The sequence below is a fragment of the Pagrus pagrus genome (assembly GCF_965226575.1).
Source record: "Pagrus pagrus genome assembly, chromosome: 15".
NCBI classification, from domain to species: domain Eukaryota; kingdom Metazoa; phylum Chordata; class Actinopteri; order Spariformes; family Sparidae; genus Pagrus; species Pagrus pagrus.
The window spans coordinates 11,003,214-11,023,506 of NC_140199.1; the positions used below are offsets into that span (position 1 = coordinate 11,003,214).

General features: G+C 40.4%; 1 protein-coding gene across 2 annotated transcripts in view; it reads left to right on the forward strand.

Moving 5' to 3' along the window:
- The window catches only part of camkmt (calmodulin-lysine N-methyltransferase), a 111,146-nt gene that overhangs the window by 75,100 nt on the left and 15,753 nt on the right, over positions 1-20,293 (forward strand). For both annotated transcript variants that reach the window (XM_084374696.1, XM_084374697.1), the window contains exons 6-8: positions 4,487-4,550; positions 9,233-9,299; positions 11,424-11,498. In XM_084374696.1, coding sequence (XP_084230822.1) covers positions 4,487-4,550; positions 9,233-9,299; positions 11,424-11,498 — 206 coding nt within the window. The remainder of the gene's footprint in view (positions 1-4,486; positions 4,551-9,232; positions 9,300-11,423; positions 11,499-20,293) is intronic.

A 20,293-nucleotide genomic window follows, 5' to 3' on the forward strand; every position in this document is an offset into this window, starting at 1 on the left:
TTATCCTCAGTAACAAGGTCAGTCACACGTACCTTAAAGGGGCTCTATGTAACAGTTTGTAGCAGTTTACAAGTATTAATCACTTTTTTATTGGTCATATGTGAGCAGATTGTAACATGACGTGAAGAGTGAGACCTTCTCCGTCTCTCTTGGTTGCCTATACAAGCCCTTTTTTTTTAAAGTTGTTTAATGCTGCTGGACTGTGGATTTCTCTGTGAAGGACTCTGGTCAGATTTTCCGTGATAGTCCAAAGGGTGTGAATTAATGCACATTCTCAATTGTCTCGTCTCAGTGCCGCTCTCTGCTCCGCTGATGGGGAGCAACAGTAGCTAGCGGTAGTTTACAAATTGAGTCCACTAACATAAACCAACGACAGGCTTTCAGCACAAGAGCCCCTTTAGAGAAGACATATTACGCTCATTTTCAGGTTCATAATTTTACTTTGGGTTACTACTGGAATAAGTTTAAGTGCTTTAGTGCTCAAAAAACACATCAGTTTTCTCATACTGCCGGATACCCAGCTTCCTGATTGGTCGAGTAACAAGCACTGCTAACAGCAACACAAACAACAGCTGTGCTAAATCAGTTCTTTAGTGCCAAACTAGTGTAAATTAGGCAAACGTGTGACATGATGACATAGCGTGATGTCACAAAAGTAAAAGGCGAGACTGACGAGGCGTTTCTGGAGCAGTGTTTTCTGTTGGTGTGGGCTTTTTTAGCTTTCAAGATCTTGTACATGCACCTATATAAAACACTGAAGGAAAGGAAAACAACAAAAAAGCATAATAGGTCTCCTTTAAATGTTCAGCTAGCACCTTTAGCTATCACTTAGGTAGACTGGATGGTGAGATTTGGTCCAGTTTCTTCAAATCCAGGCTGTAGAAGGGCTTTGCAAAAGGAATCTCCATCACATTTGATTATAGGAAAAAGAGAATCACAGAAAACACAGTGCAGGTGATTGTTGATGCATCTTATCACAGCACCTGGTACTTGCTTACCAGGACACCAGTTTAGTGTATTAATGGTAAATTGAAATATAATTTTTTGTCTCTCAACTATATTTTGATTTCATAATTTTAAAAACAGGCTAGGTTCTTAAGATTTTTTAGGATAAACAGATTTTATTTTTTAGGAGATATAATGATTATTATAAGCTCTCTGTTTATCAGCACATTCACACGATCATCAGACCACCTCAGTAGTGACACCTAGCTATATGAACTAGCTTTAGTCTCAAGAGCTGTCTCCTATTGACACAACACAGACACACAGACACACACACACACACACACACACACACACACACACACACACTGACACTCTCAGATATACCGCAGTCTGTCAGCCATAGGGTTTATTAGCCAGGGTCTTAAGGGCCCCTCCACATAGCAGGCGTCAGTGTCCAATCGATCTGCGAGATGCCATTCTCTGTGTGTGTGTGTGTGCGTGTGTGTGTGTTTGTGTGTTTTAGAAAGCCTGGTTTTATCTCTTGGCAGTCAATACACCATGTTTTGACATTGGTGGTTTGAGATGGAGTCCTTCCTTCACACCTCTCCTTCCCCTCATCCCTCCATCATCCGCCACTGACACCACATTCAAGGATTTTTCCTCTGTAGTCCGTGTAAGCAGTTCATTAATTATTCTTGTAGTTCACCAACTTTTTTCTTTTTTTTTTTTCTTTATCATTTTCACACCCTGATTTCAATCTCTTGTCACCTCCCCCAGCAGTGTCCTGTTAAACTGCACTCTAGATTTCAGGATAACATTAAATGTAATTCCCCATCTTCATGGCGATGATCTCGACCAACTCATCACAGGAAGCATCCATCTACAGTACCTTGCCACATGCAATCAAATGAAGATATGTCACCTGAGCATTTGAAGCCTCAACCGCAAAAAAGATAAAATTAAGCTTCTCTTGGCAGCTCATGTTCTGGCCATTCCTGAATCATGTTTAACAATCTGTATCCTTGGGTGCCTACTCTATCCTCACCAGCATGCCTGATGAAGGTTTTTATTCACCCTGTTGACAGATGGATACTCGGGGGAATTTGTGCAGACAATTACGGTCTTCAGAGTAAGAACCCTTATAGCTTTGTTGATCTCTAGCCACATTGCACCACCAGCAGGTTGAAAATCAAAACTTTCTCTGACTTTCATCTAGTACCAGTGTCAGGCTGACATTTCTGATTCCAATTGGGATGTCTCAATACTATTCAAATGGGTTTCTCAAACTTTGTTGTGAAAAAAAATCATAGAAGATTGCTCGATAACCCAGATAACCTATGAAATCTTTACTTTAAAATTAACACACTGCACAAGTAGTTAACTTGTGAAACCCATTAGTTCATAATGCCATGGCCACATTCTCAAATTGTAAAACTAGAAATCTCTCCCCTTTCATAGGTAAACATGTGTCTGATCTTGGAACAGTAAAGCAAAAAATACAACAAATGTACTACTGAATAGTATAGCTAAAGTATGCACTACATTTTCAAATGGCTTTGAAGCCAAAAACTGAAAAACTCGACGAATGCTTCAACTAATACATGAAAAAATATGGCAGGAGGATGAGAAAATTGGGATGATCTTCAATATTCACTTATTCTTTCTGTTGATACCTCTTGACTTCTCCATGACTCTATTCTGCAGCAATCCACTTATCTCCCCTCTCTGAACTTCTCTGTAGGCTAAAAGACTCCTCACAACTCTGATTTCGCTGAGAAACTCTTACTCTTTATTCAGTAGATCCTTCAATAGGTCGATGCTTATAGTGCCTTTTGTTTACCATCTTACCAATCTCTGTATCAGACTGTGATACCGAGATGAAATGTTATTTCAAAAAGCAGTGTGTGTCCAGCACACAAAAACATGAAAACTCACTCGCACACACACACTTCTTTAAGAGGAATGAGGATAGAGGACTTAGGAGACCCTGGCTGGCTGTATTGCTTGTAAAAGTTGAGCTCACGTTCTTGCACATGCTCTCTCTTTTGGAAATCTGCTCGAATCATTCACATCTCTAACCTGATGACAAAGCTCATGTTTCCGACCAATTTTTATTCTACCAGATTTATCCAAATGACTTGACAAACGGCTCAAAAAAAAAATTAAATTAAAAGATTAAAATACATTGTCGAGGTTTCTAAAGCTTTGCAATCATTGTTACAATAATAAACACTTCGGTGAGGTTAAGGAAAAATCTTTTTCATTCATGAAAAAAAAAGCTCACGTTGATTTCTACTTCACAACGTCTTACAGACTTTAACACTTTGATAACTTTTGTTTAAATAAAGATGTGTGTAAGCATTTGATATAGCCTGACTCTGCATGTGTGTACAGTGGTGTTGGCGGGTGGTGTGTTGTAGCTCATGGGTTGCAGGGTCGGGCTCCTGATCTTTCAGCTGGATGCTCTGGTTCTGCCTGGAGGTCCCTTCCTCCATTTGAGCAGATGGTGGGACGCACAGCATTCAGTGACCCTCTAAAACACCCTGCAGGGCCTTAACATGTGTGTGTGTTTGTGTCTTTGTGAGCTTGTGTAATTCAACGCGTGCGTGCATGTGTGTTTGTTCTGTTTGTTTCAGAAATGTTCATACACTACTTCATGTATTGTCTTTATGCCATAGAAGTCGAGATAACATTGAATCAGCCAAATAGGATTTGTGTGCATAACAGCACAATAGCTACTTGCACTTACACTCACCCATGGGTATATGCACACACACACACACACACACACACACACACACACACACACACACACACACACACACACACACACACACACACACACTCCTTAACAGAAATTGACAGCCTGACACATACTTGCAGATATAAAAAAAAAGAGAAAAGAGAATATGAAAAGATGAGGTTATAGTAAAGCACACACCTCTCTATCTATATCTCCCTCACACAGAGACACACAGTGCAGCACAAAGCTGTCTATCCATTCTCCCGTCTCCCTCCCTCTCCCTCTCTTTCTCTTCGTCTCTCGCAGTCTGCTCTGCAAAGTTATATGAAGGGCATCAGGCAGGCCCGGCGAGCCGAGTGCAGAGTGACAGCGGCGAACGGAGTGATGGCTCGGCCCGATAAACACCCAGCGTCAAATGAAAAGGCTCTGCGCTTGCCATCATCCCCTGTCACAATGCAATTACTGAACAGAGTGATAGCAAGATAGCAGCCCCCACCGCTAGCCACAATGATAAAAGTATTGACTGATTTGATTGAATGATTAAAATAATGCAGACATAAAAATGGGGTGAAGATAGAGAGGGAAATGGCAGGGAGGAGAGGGAGCAATAGAGAGAGAGGGTGGGGTGGGCTGGGCTGCCAAGAGTGAAGCTTTGTAGATATGGTTATGTCATTATTGTGTGTGTACGTGTGTGTGCGTTCAGATGTTTGCTTCATCTAAGGGTGCTTTTGGTTTTGTTCTTTTGTTCTGTGTTGTTTCATTTCTCTGTCCCTTTCCTGTCTCCCTGTCTCTCAGGTTGCCATTTGTGCTGACGTGAAAGAAGTTCTGCTATCAGATGGGAACGAGAAGTCCATTCAGAGTATCCTTTCATCGTCCTCTCCCCTTCTCTTTTGTCTATCTCTCTATCTCTGCCTCATTCCTCTGGCTCACATTTATTTATATGCATTCGTATGGATTTATTTATGCGAAAACTTTTGTCTTTTTATTAGGGTTTCAATTTGAAAATTGCTTTTGCATTCCTGTACACGAAATCACATCCCACATATAGATGCGCTTTTAGCACATGTGACAGTAAATTGACAATATATAGATTACAAATCTGAAAACATCAATTTCCTGTGTAATTTTACAACCATCATTTGTAAATGGTTAATTTATAGTTAATTAAATGTTAATTGACTGTTTTCAAACAATGAAGTGCTATATAAATTAACGTAATGGCTTCACCGTTTACAGTGAAATAACTACAGTACTAACTAAATTTGAATTTACTGTAAATTTTCCATGTATTAATAATGGTTCTTATAAAGTGCTATTTCTTGTAAGGAACAATAGTTTCACATCTCATGTCACGTGTAACAGCATTTAATATGGGATTAACTGGCATAAACAAGCATTTCATATTTGAAAAACCTCACCAGTTAAGGCATGTGCTGTTTTCAGACACATTCCATGAAGTATAACATACATTTTACACATGCAGTGTAAGATTTCACCCCTGAAAACATGAATTGTTCTTTTTGAGTCTGTTAAGAGCACTCACTAGCCAGTATACACATGGCTAAATAATGCAGTGTGATTATACCATTATACACAGAGGGGGGTTTCTAGTATTTTGTCCATCTCTATAGGGCTAACCTTAATGCTTCAAAGCTTTGCCAAGAACATTTTTGTGTTTTTTTAATTAAAAAATTGGTAAAAAAGAGGAAGTAGACGTATCACCGAAAAAGAGTCAAAAGACTGATAATGAGCAAGCAATGGAGCACCTTTATGGTGTTTTAGTGTCAAAACCTGTGCACATACTGTACAAGCCAAAAATGTGATATTAGCATTGAACAGTATCTGTGAGTAGAAAAGCATCCCTGCAAGCCGTGACAGGAGTTCGCAGCTGGTCAACACTTGCTTGCTCGTCAAGTTGACTTTTGAGACTTTGCAGGCAGAGCTGGAATAGACAGTGACTGGTGTCTCTCCTCCTGTCCTCGTCTCTTATCAAAATCATTTTTAGCTTCAAATAGTCACTCATGATTGTAGCTGAAGCTTCAGAGCCCCAAAAATGTTATTTGGAACAACCCTACTTTTATCATATCAGTGAGGGCAGGCTAAAGCAATAGAAGCTACTCTGTATTATGCACTGCAGTTCAACAGCAGCACAAACTACATCCTACAACATGACCATGAATTAAATCAACACCTCTCTAAAACAATTTCCTGAACAAAAATAAAAGCCTTCATGTAGGTACTGTAGGATTTATTTCAGGACTGTTGTGTTTGCCCGCACTAGTTTGAGCAAGTTGTACCTGATAAACTGGAAAATGGATCTATAAAAGTACCAATAAAATTACTGCAACCACTTAAGTAGTAATAGCCCAGTTTCAGCGTCTGCTTAATCAATCGTGAAACATCGTACCAATTGCTAATATCTATTAGACATCAAAAACATCTTGCAATCCAAACCATTGTTATTGCGAATTGACTCTGCCAGTTTTTTTAATGCCTTCCACGCTATGTGATTCTGCTGTAGCCATACAGTGACTCTTGCAGGCAGTCTCCTAAACAAAAAGTAGACAATGTGCTGTAACCTTGGTTTTTAAGCCCTGAAATCAGAGATGGGCTTGGAGTGAAAGAAGAATAGCCGTCCACCTCTTTTATCTTTAGGCAAAAGCAGCAGATGGGGCACCCACAGTGACAAATACCCAGCACTAGCGCTCAACTTGGCATCTACCAATCCTAGCTGCCCACAATGCCATGTTAAGAGCACAGTAATTGCCATCCTGTCAGATTTAGTTTGAGACTTCATCTAGCGCTAAGGCTAGGGTTTAGGGCTTGATGAGTGTTTTAGAAACAGGAACAATCAAGGTTTGTTTAAAATGTTTTTGTGTGTGGTTAAGGTTCAGGCCTATAATTAAGTTTTTAGGACAAATCTTTAGGTGAGAGTTTTTATTTTTTTTTTGCCACCATTTGTTCTTTGAGTGGGTTATTGATCAACTCCTGTCAGCTTGCAAACCATCGTGCTCTTCTTTTCTCCCCATCTTCTTTCATCATTCTTGTCCTTTTTCTCCCATCCTCCCAGATCTTGCTTTATTCACTCAACAACTACACAAGCAAGAAAGAAAAAAAGAAACCCCGACTCGCTACAGTTGCTTCACAAAAGCAGGAAATATAAATACACATTTCTTCCCCATTGACCGGTATGGCACTTTCCATATTTAACTGTGCTTACAATATCTCTGTCTCATCCGGCTACAATGCTCCCTTACCGATCACAATAAGACCAAACAATAACATTATGGAGTCTGTAAAACCGCACGCACACACACTCGGGCACACAAACAATACACTATTGACCGACTGCTTTGTTTCACAGAACAAACACATAGAGAGAATTGTAAGTGAAATCATAGCGAGAATGGATCGAACACACACAGGAGGAGAGAGGGAGGGTCGAGAAAGACAGATAATTTGTTCTGGGCTCAGCCAAATTGGCCCCATTCACATACTGCAGGCGCTGTGTGGCATTTCCTCTCGCTGAGGAAGCTGTTGTGTCTTAGCCTCGCGCTAATGGCCACTGTTTGTCTCACATGCGCTTATTGTGCTGCTGGTGTTACAATGGAAGGAGATAGTGGGTTGTGATATGGCTCAGTTTATACAGTGAAATAGATGAGAAGATAAGCGCTAAAAGAAGTTGTGAATAGACGATATTTAGATATGTCTAGAGAATAGATTTTTCCCTTTCCTCAGAAGTCGTTGACCTCATTTTATAGTGCAGAAACACACACAAATACACACTGTTGCTGTGACCTTGAATACTCATGTTGGAAATCAATTGCAATGTTCCATTAAGGATGATTGATGCATGTCATTGGCTGCTACTTGTCTGCTTCAAGTGATGGGAGCAAATATTCCTCCACTTTAATGTCCAATAATACTCAAATCTCTCTCTCTCTCCTTCACTTTTTCCTCTTGCTTTCCCTGTGTGTGTGTGTTTCAGTTGTGTGTTTGTGCGTTGGTTGACCTCTCCCCCAGTGGTGTGCTGGCGACGAGATTAGACTAAGCTGCTCTGCTCTTCACCCTGTCGTCCCTATGCATAACACGCTCAAGCACAGGTGTCCAGCATGTGTGTGCTCATGCTTACGCTTGTATATAAACGCATGCTAACCTACATATTATTGTGTATCTGTGTCTGGGAGGCCTTTGATTTTGGATCGGCCCTCCAGCTATCAATCCATCTATCAACTTATCATCCCTGCTCTCGCTCTCTCCAGCTCTCTGTTTTCGTCGATTGGATTTGTCTCAGCTCTGTGCGGGCTTTAAAGACAAGGAAATCCTAATTGAATTGCTTTGCAACTCCAGAAGCCAGTGTATTACCAGACAACTTGACATCAATCGCCCTCCTTTTGTGCGTGTTCATCTGCATGTATGTGTGTGTGCGTGTGAAAGGGGACAGTGTGAGCTTGTGTATCTGTGGTTAAAAGCCTTCCCATTGATCCAACTAGAGGCTGCTGTGATCTGCTTCTGCAGCCTGGTTCTTTATCCCTGGAGATCAGCTCCATCAGCTCTGTGTGGGCGTCTACCATATGTGTTTTTACATAAAGAGGGTCTCACTTCGAATTTGTGTCTCTTGATATTGATCTTTTGCAACACGACACACACCTCCAGAGTCGGTAGTTTGAATCACCTGACTACTAAAGGAAATTCGGGTGGTGGATCCACGTTTCCAACACGCCACACTTCACACGAAGACTTTTTGATATTTGGAAAAAGAGGAATTGAGCAAGTAGCAAATACTGTATGTATTAAATCTGCTCACACGCTGTGTAGAATATCATGGGATTGTAACTTCTTTCAGTGTCTTCTTATAACAAAACTTATATTTGTAGAGAAATTATTTAAAACCATTCAGGTAGAAATTGGTGTTTTCATAGACACCTCAGTGTTTTGGGGTTGTCCTCCTGTCTGTCCGTCCCTCCGTCCATCCCATTGTTGGGAATGTGATATATCAGAAACACATCGTGGGAATTTTTCAAATTTGACACCAATGTCTTGGACATTTTCCAAAAATGAGTCAACAATTCACATGACAATTACAACACAATTTTACAAAAATGTCTTACAAAATAAAATGATGACTTGATGACATTTGATATCCAAAAGGTCAAAGGTCAATGTCACTGTTACAGTGTTCTCGCCATTATTCAACGCCATAGCTCAGGAACAGCAATTTGACAGAGGCATACGACCGTGAGCCGTAATTCTGTTTTTGTTTTTTGTTTTATTTCGCCACTGCAGCCCACTATTAAAGATCAAGGTTCTAAGCATAGAGGATGACGAATGCTGTACAGATTAAAAAGCCCCTCAAGGCACATTTTTGTTTATGATTTTGGGCTATATGAGTACATGAGTACATGTATTTCATATCTACTGTAAACGTCTTTGACCATATGTACTGTAACATTTGTCTAATGTGATTATCTTTTAGCGTTCTCCTCCAGTTAAGGATGTAATGTGTGTGTCTATGATGATTCCTTGACCGTGGCATGTCAGATGTACGAGGGCTGGCCGAGAGGAACAGGCAAGCTGGGAAGTTCGGGTCAACAAATGTTTCTGCCAGGTGAGACCATTTTCATTTCTTTATGAAAAGATACATACCTCTTATCTGGGCTCATTATCACTGCAGTCAGAGAGAAGAGGGTAAGTGTTAAGTGTTCAAAATTGCCGCAAATATTTCTTTCGAGTTGTCCCTTTGATCGGCCCACGTCAGGCTGCACTGCAGAACAACAAGCAAACAAAACATGGAGAGGAGAGGAAGATTGTGGTGATTGACGTGATTGATGTTTCCTCTTGTATTGTACAAATTTAGGTACAAAATTCTTCTTCTTCTTCAAAAAAAGAGGAATCTTGCATAAACACTAAATTATATTTTATAATTATATATACTATCTAAATGTGTGCATTTTTATATCTTGAAATTTGAAAAATGAATGACAAAAGATTAAACCACATTAGCTACATTCTGTAAAACCCATTCTTCAGGTCGATTCAGGTGTGTGTGTGTGTGTGTGTGTGTGTGTTTATGTGTGCGTGTGCGCACAGATTCATCCAAGCAAAATGATTCCCTTTGTGGGGAGTTGTAATCCAGAAACCATTGAGGCAACTTCCACAATCACCACACACACAAACACAGACGCACTTCATATGCAAGGACGGGCTAAAACGTAGTTAATTGTTGTCCCTGCCTCAAAAAAAGCATTTCGCCATTGACTGACTGTTTTCGCTCCCCTTCCTCTTCCCTCTCTCTCTCTCTCTCTCTCTCTCTCTCCCCGTTTCACCCTCCTGCGCATATTTACATGAGTGGAAGATGGAGTGAAAAAGTAAACGTATAATTAGGCTACATTACTTTGATTGTTTTCTTTTCAGATTATGCCTGCTGTCATCGCCGCGCCGCAAGAGAGGGCGAAGGGCACGATGCGATTGGACAAGGGGAGGGAGAGGGAGGGGCATGTCGCGTGATGGTGTGTGCACATGCATGCGTATGTGTGTGCGGGGACCTCCTGCCGCGAATCGAGATTGTGTTTCTAGCGGGGCCTAATGTTTTGTTTACTGAGTGTTAATAATGCCTAATTAATAATCCCCCTCTCTGCCTAACAGTCTGAAAGAGAGAGAGGGAGAGAGAGAGGGAAAATGGTGCGGAGGAGATGGAGATGGAGGAGAAAGTGGCGTCAGCACAGCCTTTACACAATCTGGAACATCCAAATTATAGCCAAAGAAAAAGAAAAACATGTTAACCACTGGTAATTTACTGCAAATAGTCTATGTAAACTTCAATGCTGCTTGGCACTGAGCAAACAAAGTGGTCATTGACACTGGTGGACCAGGAAAAACAGGCAGTGTCAGGGGCCTACCAATTGCAAGATAAAGAGAGAGAGCGACACTTTCTGCTCAAATAGCAAGAATTGGACTCTTGAAAATGCCAAACCAAAATGTGATATTTACATGTGGAAAACACTGACATTGGCAAAGAAACACCAGAATATGTCATGAAATATTACACAAAACTGAGCTCCGTCAAATCTACCCGATTCACAATAACTGATGATATCATATATATTAATCTTGAATCATATTGAAATCACAATAAATGTGAATAGTTTTTTTGCAATACTCTGCAGCCCTGTTCTAAATCGTTATATTTTCATACAACCTGACAATAAGGTAAGAAGAAGAAAGAGAGAGGATGCTGAATAACAAAATTTATGGAGGTGGCCATTCTGTGTGTGTGTGTGTGTGTGTGTGTGTGTGTGTGTGTGTGTGTGTGTGTGTGTGTGTGTGTGTGTGTGTGTGTGTGTGTGTGTGTGTGTGTGTGTGTGTGTGAGAGAGAGAGAGAGAGAGAGAGAGAGAAAGAGTGTGAGAGCGAGAGAGAGAGTTTGTGTGTGCATGCACATGGTATAAATGTCAAGTGTCATGTCAGAAGCTCCCTCTCTTTATCTTGCAGATGACATGTCGACCCTCCCTGACACTTTGTCCAAGTCTCTACTGAGGTGGAAAAAACAGTGGGTGTCAGAGAGAGAGGTGTGAGAGAGCAGGAACCTCAGAGTGTAGAAAAGAGGGAGGACAAGCGAAGGAGGACAAACTGCTGCTGGTCGCTCGGCAGTTTTATGACTGCTGCGTGCTTTTCTTTTGTCACCAGCTCTGCAAATACTAAACTTTGCTGTCTCTGTTTTTTGTGTGCTTACAGGGTGGTGAGGTGGGACTGTGAGTCAGACATTTCTTCGCTAGAGGGTCACTTTGACATTGTCATGTGTGCAGACTGGTAGGTGCACACACACACACACACACACACACACACACACACACACACACACACACACACACACACACACACAGTTATCTGTGTGTGCGTTCATGGCAATAATTTTCACTTTTGCGTGACAGTTCTTGCATGGCCCCCCACCAGCGCTTGGACCTTCCCCTGCCTTGTCCACACACACACACACACACACACACACATACATACATATGCTCAGATGCTCGCCTGCCTCCATTTTACACCAAATTGCCTCGTTTTCATGCTTGGTGTCCCAGCAAATGGATGACTTAGGCAAATTGCAAATAATTGCGCCTTGACAAGGAAGGAGACACAGTAAGATAAAGAAAGAGTTGAGGGCGGATGGAGGGAGGAGTAGAAATGGAGATGGAAATGGATAGATAGAGCAACATAAACACAACAATTAGCACATCGGTCATTGAAATGTAGATCTTGCGGCCAATCAAGAATTACATCTTTTTTTATCGCTCAATTGTACTGCATGAGGTAAAATGCATTCTGTGTACCTTGCACAGGGAAGGAAAGATTCATCTGTGAAAGCAATTTAGAGTTTTCATTGCTCCTGTTTCTCTTCTTTTACTTTGCCTTTTTTTTGTAGTAGATCTATCAAAACAGATGGATTGTGCAACCTTGACTTGTTTACACATAAATACACAGAGAGAGACAGGGCTGTAGTGGTAAACACAAAGTACACCTTGCTCATTGCAACTACTGCATCCTCAGCCCAGCCTGTACCCACCACCAGCATCTAGGAGAAAAAAATGATCAATTATGTACCATGTTATCATAAAGACATGTTTTGAGCATATCAATATTTAAAATGATTGAAAAGGGTGATGAAGGATTTTAATGTTTTGAACATAAAAAGGATTGTTGGGAGTTGAACAATGTCAATTATCAGCATTTAAAGAAAAGCTCAAGTCAAGCTAGTCTGGTGTTTGAGTTTTGATAGCTCAGAATCTTTAGCTGTGATTCAGTCCAAAGTGACAAAGTGGCATCATTTGTACTATCTGGCCTTTTACTGGATGGGTCCCTGCGGAGGGACTCCAATGCTCATATGAGCAGTAATGTAGAAACCTTATGGGGGGTAACACATGCAGCAGACCTCAAAATCAGTAGACAGATATCAGGAGGGTTTGCAGGTTCTGTGGTTGTGGAAGCAAAACTCCAGATGTGAGAGGAGTTTGTGCAGGACTTGGAATAGGACTTGAATTGTGGCTCACTAAGGCTTCGGCCAACATTTAGATGACTCTAGAGAAAGAAGCCAAGAGTGACTGGTGATATTGTTGGATGATGAAAGGAACACTTGAGCATCACCCCTTCTTCGGAGAGGCCAGAGGACTCTAAGAAAGACTTACCTAACTTCCAGGTGGAGCTCACTGAGGCAGTCATTGGTGAGGCACTGAGAGTGGATGAGATTGAAAAATTGCAAAAATCATGGTGTTACAGCTGTTTTCTTCAGCACTATTTGCTTGCATGTAGAAGATTTTTCTAGAATTCTGGATTTTTTTTAATTGCTAACCTTAGCAAATGGATTATAAATATGCTGTTTTACTTTGACATATAGCCCTATGTCCCCTGGGATTTTCACGACCCATCATCTTTTCAGTTGCTGATAAATGAGGAAGCTGTGAAACGATCTTTCATCAGATTGCTTTTGTTTAAACGACTTTCAACCTGGAACACAGCAGCATAACATTATTCGAGCATTCAAGCTCCCCACCCTAAATGTTACATCCAAGGGAAAAGGTCACATGCCTATGGTCTATAGCCATGGCATTTCTGTATGTAAGGATCAGAAGACAGGAATGTTGGTTATGCTTTTTCTACAACTGGCAATGTAACAGTGGACCACATAGTTCCTTGAAGCTATTTCAAACGCTTTCACGTTCGTTTACCACTACATTTACACACATGCACACACGCTGAGAAGATGGATATGCTGTTGGTTGAAGCGAAAGTACTTGACTGTTTACCAGCTTCACAAACACTGAACAAATTTAGCTTGTGTACAGTTTGTGTGTGTACCTATCTATCTGCACGAGTGTGTGCATGTGCGCTAAGTGCAGCATTAGCAAACGCCGTTATCATTATTGTAATGTCACGGTCATTACAGGTAATATTCAGGTACAACACCCAGAGAGAGAAAGAGAGCAGGCAGCTAATAGAGGATATTTTACAGCAGACCAGTGTATCTGCACATGTGTGTACGACAGACGGAAGCAGATCATGTGAGAAGAGAGTAAATTGCATGTGAATTTTTGGTATCGCAGGTTTTTTTGCTCAGATTTCTCTCAGCGGAGATGCATACTTTAGTGATGGGCCTGGGCTGTGTGTGTGTGTGTGTGTGTGTGTGTGTGTGTGTGTGTGCTGCGAGGTGTTTTTCCTGTGTGCTGCCTTCTTTTCTGCGTGTGTATGTGAGTGAACGATTGTGTGATAATTGCAGTGGTGGTGGTTGAAGAGTGATGGCTGACCGATTAACGGGCGCATCATGGTGATGATCACCTACGAAAAGGTCAACAACGCGGCTTCCACTCCGATTAATTATAGCTCCTACCGGCAGCGATGGAACCACCGCTGAGCAGAGATGGGAGCAGAAGTGAGGAGGGGAGTAAGGACGGAAGAAGAGTTTGGTGTAACATTGAATATCAGTAGTTCATTATGTGCTAACTTCTTTGGATATGCTGCCAGTCTTTGAAAATCGGGTATTATGCAAAAGAAGAATTGGCTAGTGTTGAAGTGGATTTTGCTGTTAGACATGTTATTTAAGTGCTGTTAAAGTATCAATCTGGCACCGCTCACGGCTTCACCAACTTTTAAACCTGATGAAATTGCACCACTTGAACAAGACATTATGAATTTTACTCTTTGTGTGATGTCCTAACTGGGAAAATAGCCATTCAAGGTCTGAATCATAGGTTAGTACAGTGCTAGGTGTTGCCTCAAGATATTAAATGTCAAGGGTAGCTATAGCCTGTCACAATAGCTATTGACTTAAAAATAGTGCCACATTTATGTCAAAAGGAAAACCAATAACCCTTGATGAAAAAATGCTGTGTGTGTCCTTCATATATACTGTATGCAGTATATACAGTAGTCATACCAATTTATCAAAGAAAAGGGAAAAAAATCTGCTGCTGTAGGGATCAAATTCACAGAAAGTCACCCACTTTTTCTCACTCTGGAAATGCTGTTTTTCCTGCAGATAGTGTTTAAGAGACATTTCCTCATCATGGAAGATACACAAAGGAGGTGTAGAGTCTACAGTAGAGCTGTGAAGAATGATAGAATGAAGATAGATGAAAGAAAAAAGTAGACACTGTAGAGAATGAGAAGCTAAAAAGGAAATCAATTTTTCAGTTGATACAAATTTTCAATTAAGCCCCATTCTGTTAAAAAATGTGTTTTGCTTATTGTTACTTTGATGTTTGACCTTCACTGTGCAGAGCTGTTTGTCTTCACATTCATCTGCTGGAAGAGGAAAGTTTTTCTGTGCCCACCTAAAATCTCAGTTTAACACAGATACATGCACGAACACGTGTAGGTACACGTGTGAAAAAAACGCTGAAACCAAAAGTATAATCACTGACAGTGATTCACCAGCCCAATCACTAGACTAAATGTTGGCAGTATATGTTTACCATGCAAACTATGGATAAGTTGAAGCTTAACGTTTCTTTATTGTTAAGGTTTATTTATTTATTTATTTTATTGTGACAATGCTATGCTTATGATCTCTCTATGAGGTTTAGGCACAAAAACTTCTTGGTTAGGGTTGGGAAAAGATCATATTTTGGCTTAAAACACCTGTTTTGGTCTCCACAAACACGGCTGAAAATTGTCCCGATGTATCTTTAAGAAATATCCGATGGTTTCACTTTTAGAATTGTTGAAACACAGTCTCGAGCTGCAGTCACGGCTTGACAGCCTTCAATCTAACTCCCCTCTACCTCCTGATATCACAGTCAGGTCATAAACATGTACTGTTAACATGATGTGACATGTTTTGTTTAAATGCCAACATAGTACATAGGCCAATGACATGTACAAATGTGAACGTATCAGTGGTTTGCAGAAACGTTACCTGCCAACATTTTATCCTGGTGACTGGGCTGGATTCACAGACAGAAAGACTGACAGGAGTGCAGTAATTGTGAAGTGTTGTGTGCCTCCTCACTTCCATGTGTTTCTGTGTGTGTGTGTGTGTGTGTGTGTGTGTGTGTGTGTGTGTGTGTGTGTGTGTGTGTGTGTGTGAGAGAGAGAGGGGGATTCCTGCAGTGGGCATGTGGGTGGCAGAGCAACCTTGGCTGGGATGTTGGCATGTCTGCTTACTCCAGAAACTGTCCATGTGTGGGCACTGAGATAAAACCCTGTGTCTGTATGTGTGAGTTTGTGTGTGCGTGCGTGTGTGTGTGCTTTTCTTTTTCCATACTATATCTATGTCTTCTGCTGAATTGGCTTAGGGAACTTTAGACACATAGTCAAACACACATGTCTGTATTAAAAGGTCTATGCGATGACTTGGCACAATAACACCAGCCTGGACAAAAGGCCTGAAATATGAAATGGCAGTCTGTTGCACTTCTGATGACGTTGAGACAAGTGAGTGCTGCTCGACACTTGAAGGTAGTGAAGAATGAAGAAATCATCATCATTAATGTTTATTTATTTATCTTTTAAAACATATACTTATTGCTTCAATACATTTAAATAACTCAATCTACATACGTAACTTAACAGTACTTTCACTCAAAGTGAACATATGCCAGTATATTACACAATACTTATACACACTATTTATTGTATTTCTTGTTTTTTCTCACACAAGCACAGTTCAATACTGATTCTTAGAGGCAGTCTTCCGCCAAAAAAATACCCTTTGTCATTTACTCAACTTTGTTTCTTTCTTATGTCTCCATCATATAATTTCTGTCAGAATTGCAGTAGGCCTCTTCTACAGCAGCACCTTTGCTTTTTTTTAATTCTCTGACAATGGACTGAAAAACTGTTAATCCTTTTAATGTTTTGAACATTTTTAATCACACTAAAATAACGAGAAAATGATTTTTCTTACTTATGAAGCAAATAAAATTCAAGTAACCAAAAAAAAGGCATTCGATCACAATACATAATCCCACACACGTGTCCTCAGGGCTTAACTGTGTGAGTGAGACAATTGTCATAACTTCTGCTGCTCAGCCCTGATTCATGTTAATTTGAACACTTGAACATTTTTTTAAATTGTAATAATTCTGCTTTTTTTGCCAACAAAAAGCTGATAGCAGATCTAAATGGAATGTTGAAATTGATTTTAGATTGTTAAAGAAAAAATGAACTGAAACCATAAGAGGTCTGCTACTTGTTTACCACTTAAACAGTCATTCTTTGAGGCGTGCCTAGTGTTTTTGCCAAGAAACATGTAAGTCACTTTCTAAGAGTGTGATTAGTGTAACACATTCAACTGCACACAGACACACACACACCATGCATCCTTGTATTCTCCTTAATAGGATGAAAGAGTGAAACCAATGTTAATTCTTTGACAATTTTGGTTTTAGCTGTTATGAAGGTCAAGGCTAACACACTTACTCCATTACACTTCACTAGCTCTATATTGAGCTTCGGTTCATAAATCTGAAATAAATTGTAAGATTAAACAATTTAATATCGTAGTAATTCATATAAATAAACAGCGTTGCCTTTTAGATGATGTCATGTGTTTCCATGCTCTCACCCTTGCAGCTTTGACGACATCCTTTATGTTCACATACGAGTGTAAGTGGACAAATATAGCAGCAGGTCTCTCACGCACACGCCCGGTTCGTGCCCTTTCACCCCCAGTCAGTTTTGACTGGAGTTCACTGGGCCATACTGGGTGGGAGGGGTCAGCGTGAGACAATAGGCCCCTGACAGTCTGGGGGCACCAGAGGTGACCTTAAAGAGACCCTAAAGGGGACGACCACTCAATTTGTAAGTCAATAAATGTTAAATTGGCAGTATTAAACTGTGACTGTTCACCAGTGTAATAGACTGTGAGACGTTCCTCTGAGTAGCAAGGTCCCACAAGAATATCACTTTACATTGTTTTCATTTTCATTTCAAAGTGAAGAGAAATCCAAACAAGCATTAAATGCCTTACGTCTATAATGCCAATGCCTGAATTCTTTGTTGGTGAAATAATAGCAGATGAACACACATTTATGTTGTTCTTTTACATGTATAAAAAGGGGATTCAATAGGAAGTAACTAGAGATGCAAACACTGGTGCACAGGTGGCACATATCAATTTAGGTGACGATCAGCAGCATTGTTCAGTTGTTAAAGAAGCCAAAAGCAGGATATATGTAAGACAGACATGATTGGTTTTCTCTGAGATACAGTACACATGCGTTCGTTCCTGTGCACGTAATGGTAGTTTTACCTAAAGGCTTACTTTATGTGAAATATATGGCTTTACTCGTCATATTACTTTGTTACCGTGGTAGTTGTAGACATTTAAAACTTTTCATCAGCAATGACTGTGGGTCTTTTTTTCCCCTTTGACGGTTGCCCTTTAAATGACATGCTGTCCTTCCTGTGCCCTCAGTGTGTTTGTGTCTGCGTGTGTTTCAGCTGTTACCTCCACCCAACTAGCTCACTTCCTTGTTTTCCTTACCACTCACTTTTCCTGTGAGCCGATATCTGTGGCAAAATAAACCAAACACAAACCTCTCACCTTTCAAGTCAAATAAACTTCGCACCCCTGTACAACCTCGGAAGAACAATAAACTTTACACATAAAGTACGTACACCCATCCGGGTTTCGGCAGTGGCTTGTAATGCAAAGTCCTGTTTTTGTTTTTCATTTTAAAAAAATTCTTCCCTACATCCTGTGTGCAGACACATATCTGTGTAGGTTTGTGTAGAGATTCAGCGAGGAGAGTTTGCGATGTGGATCAGAGGATTTTGAATGCGGAAAGGTCAGAGGCTCTGATTGGAAAGTTACGTCCAGATTGCCTCTCCACTGGCCAGTTGGACGGATGTGAGGGATTATGTCAAATCTGCACTGTATTGTTGCATTTTAGTCAAATTACTCCACTCTCATCTGTGATAATAGGTACACACAAACACGCAACACACACACACACAATCATATACGCGCATTGGCTCAGGCATACACACTCACCGCTCTACTTACTTGCATAATGGATTGAAATTTGTCTTTGTGGATACAGAGACAGGTGTTACTTTGTTTAGATTGATTGAAGTCGATTTGGGCGCGTGTCCGTGTGTGTGTGTGTTGCATGTATCCCCATCTGTTATGTAAAACCAACTTGTTAATAACCCAGTTAATATTTTTACATTCATATCAGAGCTTGAACAAGTTAGAAACCAATTGTCATTATATCACCAGCACATCAATGACCATGTAACCTTTTTTGTGTGTTTTTACCTGTATTGAAGCTCACATTTATCTTTATTCCTTTTAATTCATTCTCCGAGTTGTCCGTGAGTTCTGAAATGAATTTAACATCTTTGTTTGGTCCTCTTTCATGTATAAGTATTGTGTTTTTGAAGAAGAAATGTGTGAACGCCCAAAACCCACCACCTTGTTTTTGAGCTGAAGCTCTACTTTATTCCTCTCAAATGATGGAATTTAAGAATATGCACAGAGGAATGTGTGATTTCACAATTTTAAATGTGTGAAGACTATAATAATTCTACCCGACCCTATTCATTCATGTCATTCATTCAACCTTTATTCATGCTCAAAGGATCACTGAGGGGTGACCCTCATTTACAATCACATTTATTCATTGGATACTGATGTATAGCAGAGGTCTGTGACTGACTTCATTTTGCACCCTGATGACCATGACACCACAGTAATTGTATCAGACACCAAAGTTGTTCTGACAAGAGAAATACAATCGCCGTTAGTTCCAAACAACTTTGGTGGAGCTAAAAGCCAGTCACAGGACGCACTTTCATCAACTTTTGTTAATGTGCTGTTTTTTTGTAGTAAAAGGTCCAGTGTGTACGATTTAAGCTGATCTATTGGCAGAAATTGACTATAATATTTAGAAATATGTTTTCGCTTGTGTAAAATGAGCTGAAACTACATATACTGTATTCTCATTACCTTACAATGAACCTTTTATATCTTCAAATATTAACGGTTTCCACCATGTTGCATCATGCTTCTACAGTATCCCAGAATGGACACACCAAACACTCACTCCAGAGGGAAAAGTTTGTTGTTTTTCACATTTTTAGTGGCCAACGTAGGGGAGGGTGAGATGAGGGGTATTCAGTTGGTTGCAGTGTGCAATTACAAGCACTTTGAGACACCAATAAAGGTACTTTCTTAGACAGCATGTTATTTTTGATTGTGTCTCCAGGCATTAAGGCTTCATCCCATTTCTAATATTTTACCCATACCCTTTGTTTTCCAGTGCCCCCTTGCCCCTTAGAATAGAGTTAAAAGGGGTTGTGGTTGACGTATCCTGTCATTGTCATCGTTTGGGGTTTATGAAAACAGAACCGGACATTTCCAATATGCCGTCTTCAGCTGTGGTGATTTCTCTTGTGTTACCGCGTCACTCCTGGTATAATCACAATGTTATTTTCCGGTTATCTGATGGAGGTAGAAAAGCATGGATGCTTGGAGTTCGTTCAGAACTTCAAGCCATCAAATGAAAAATAAAAAAAAAACTCTGCTTCATTTCCGGGCACAACAATTCTCTCTCTCAGAAAAATGTGCCTACGGACTCGCTTTGGCTCCAATCAGAGCCTGTTCT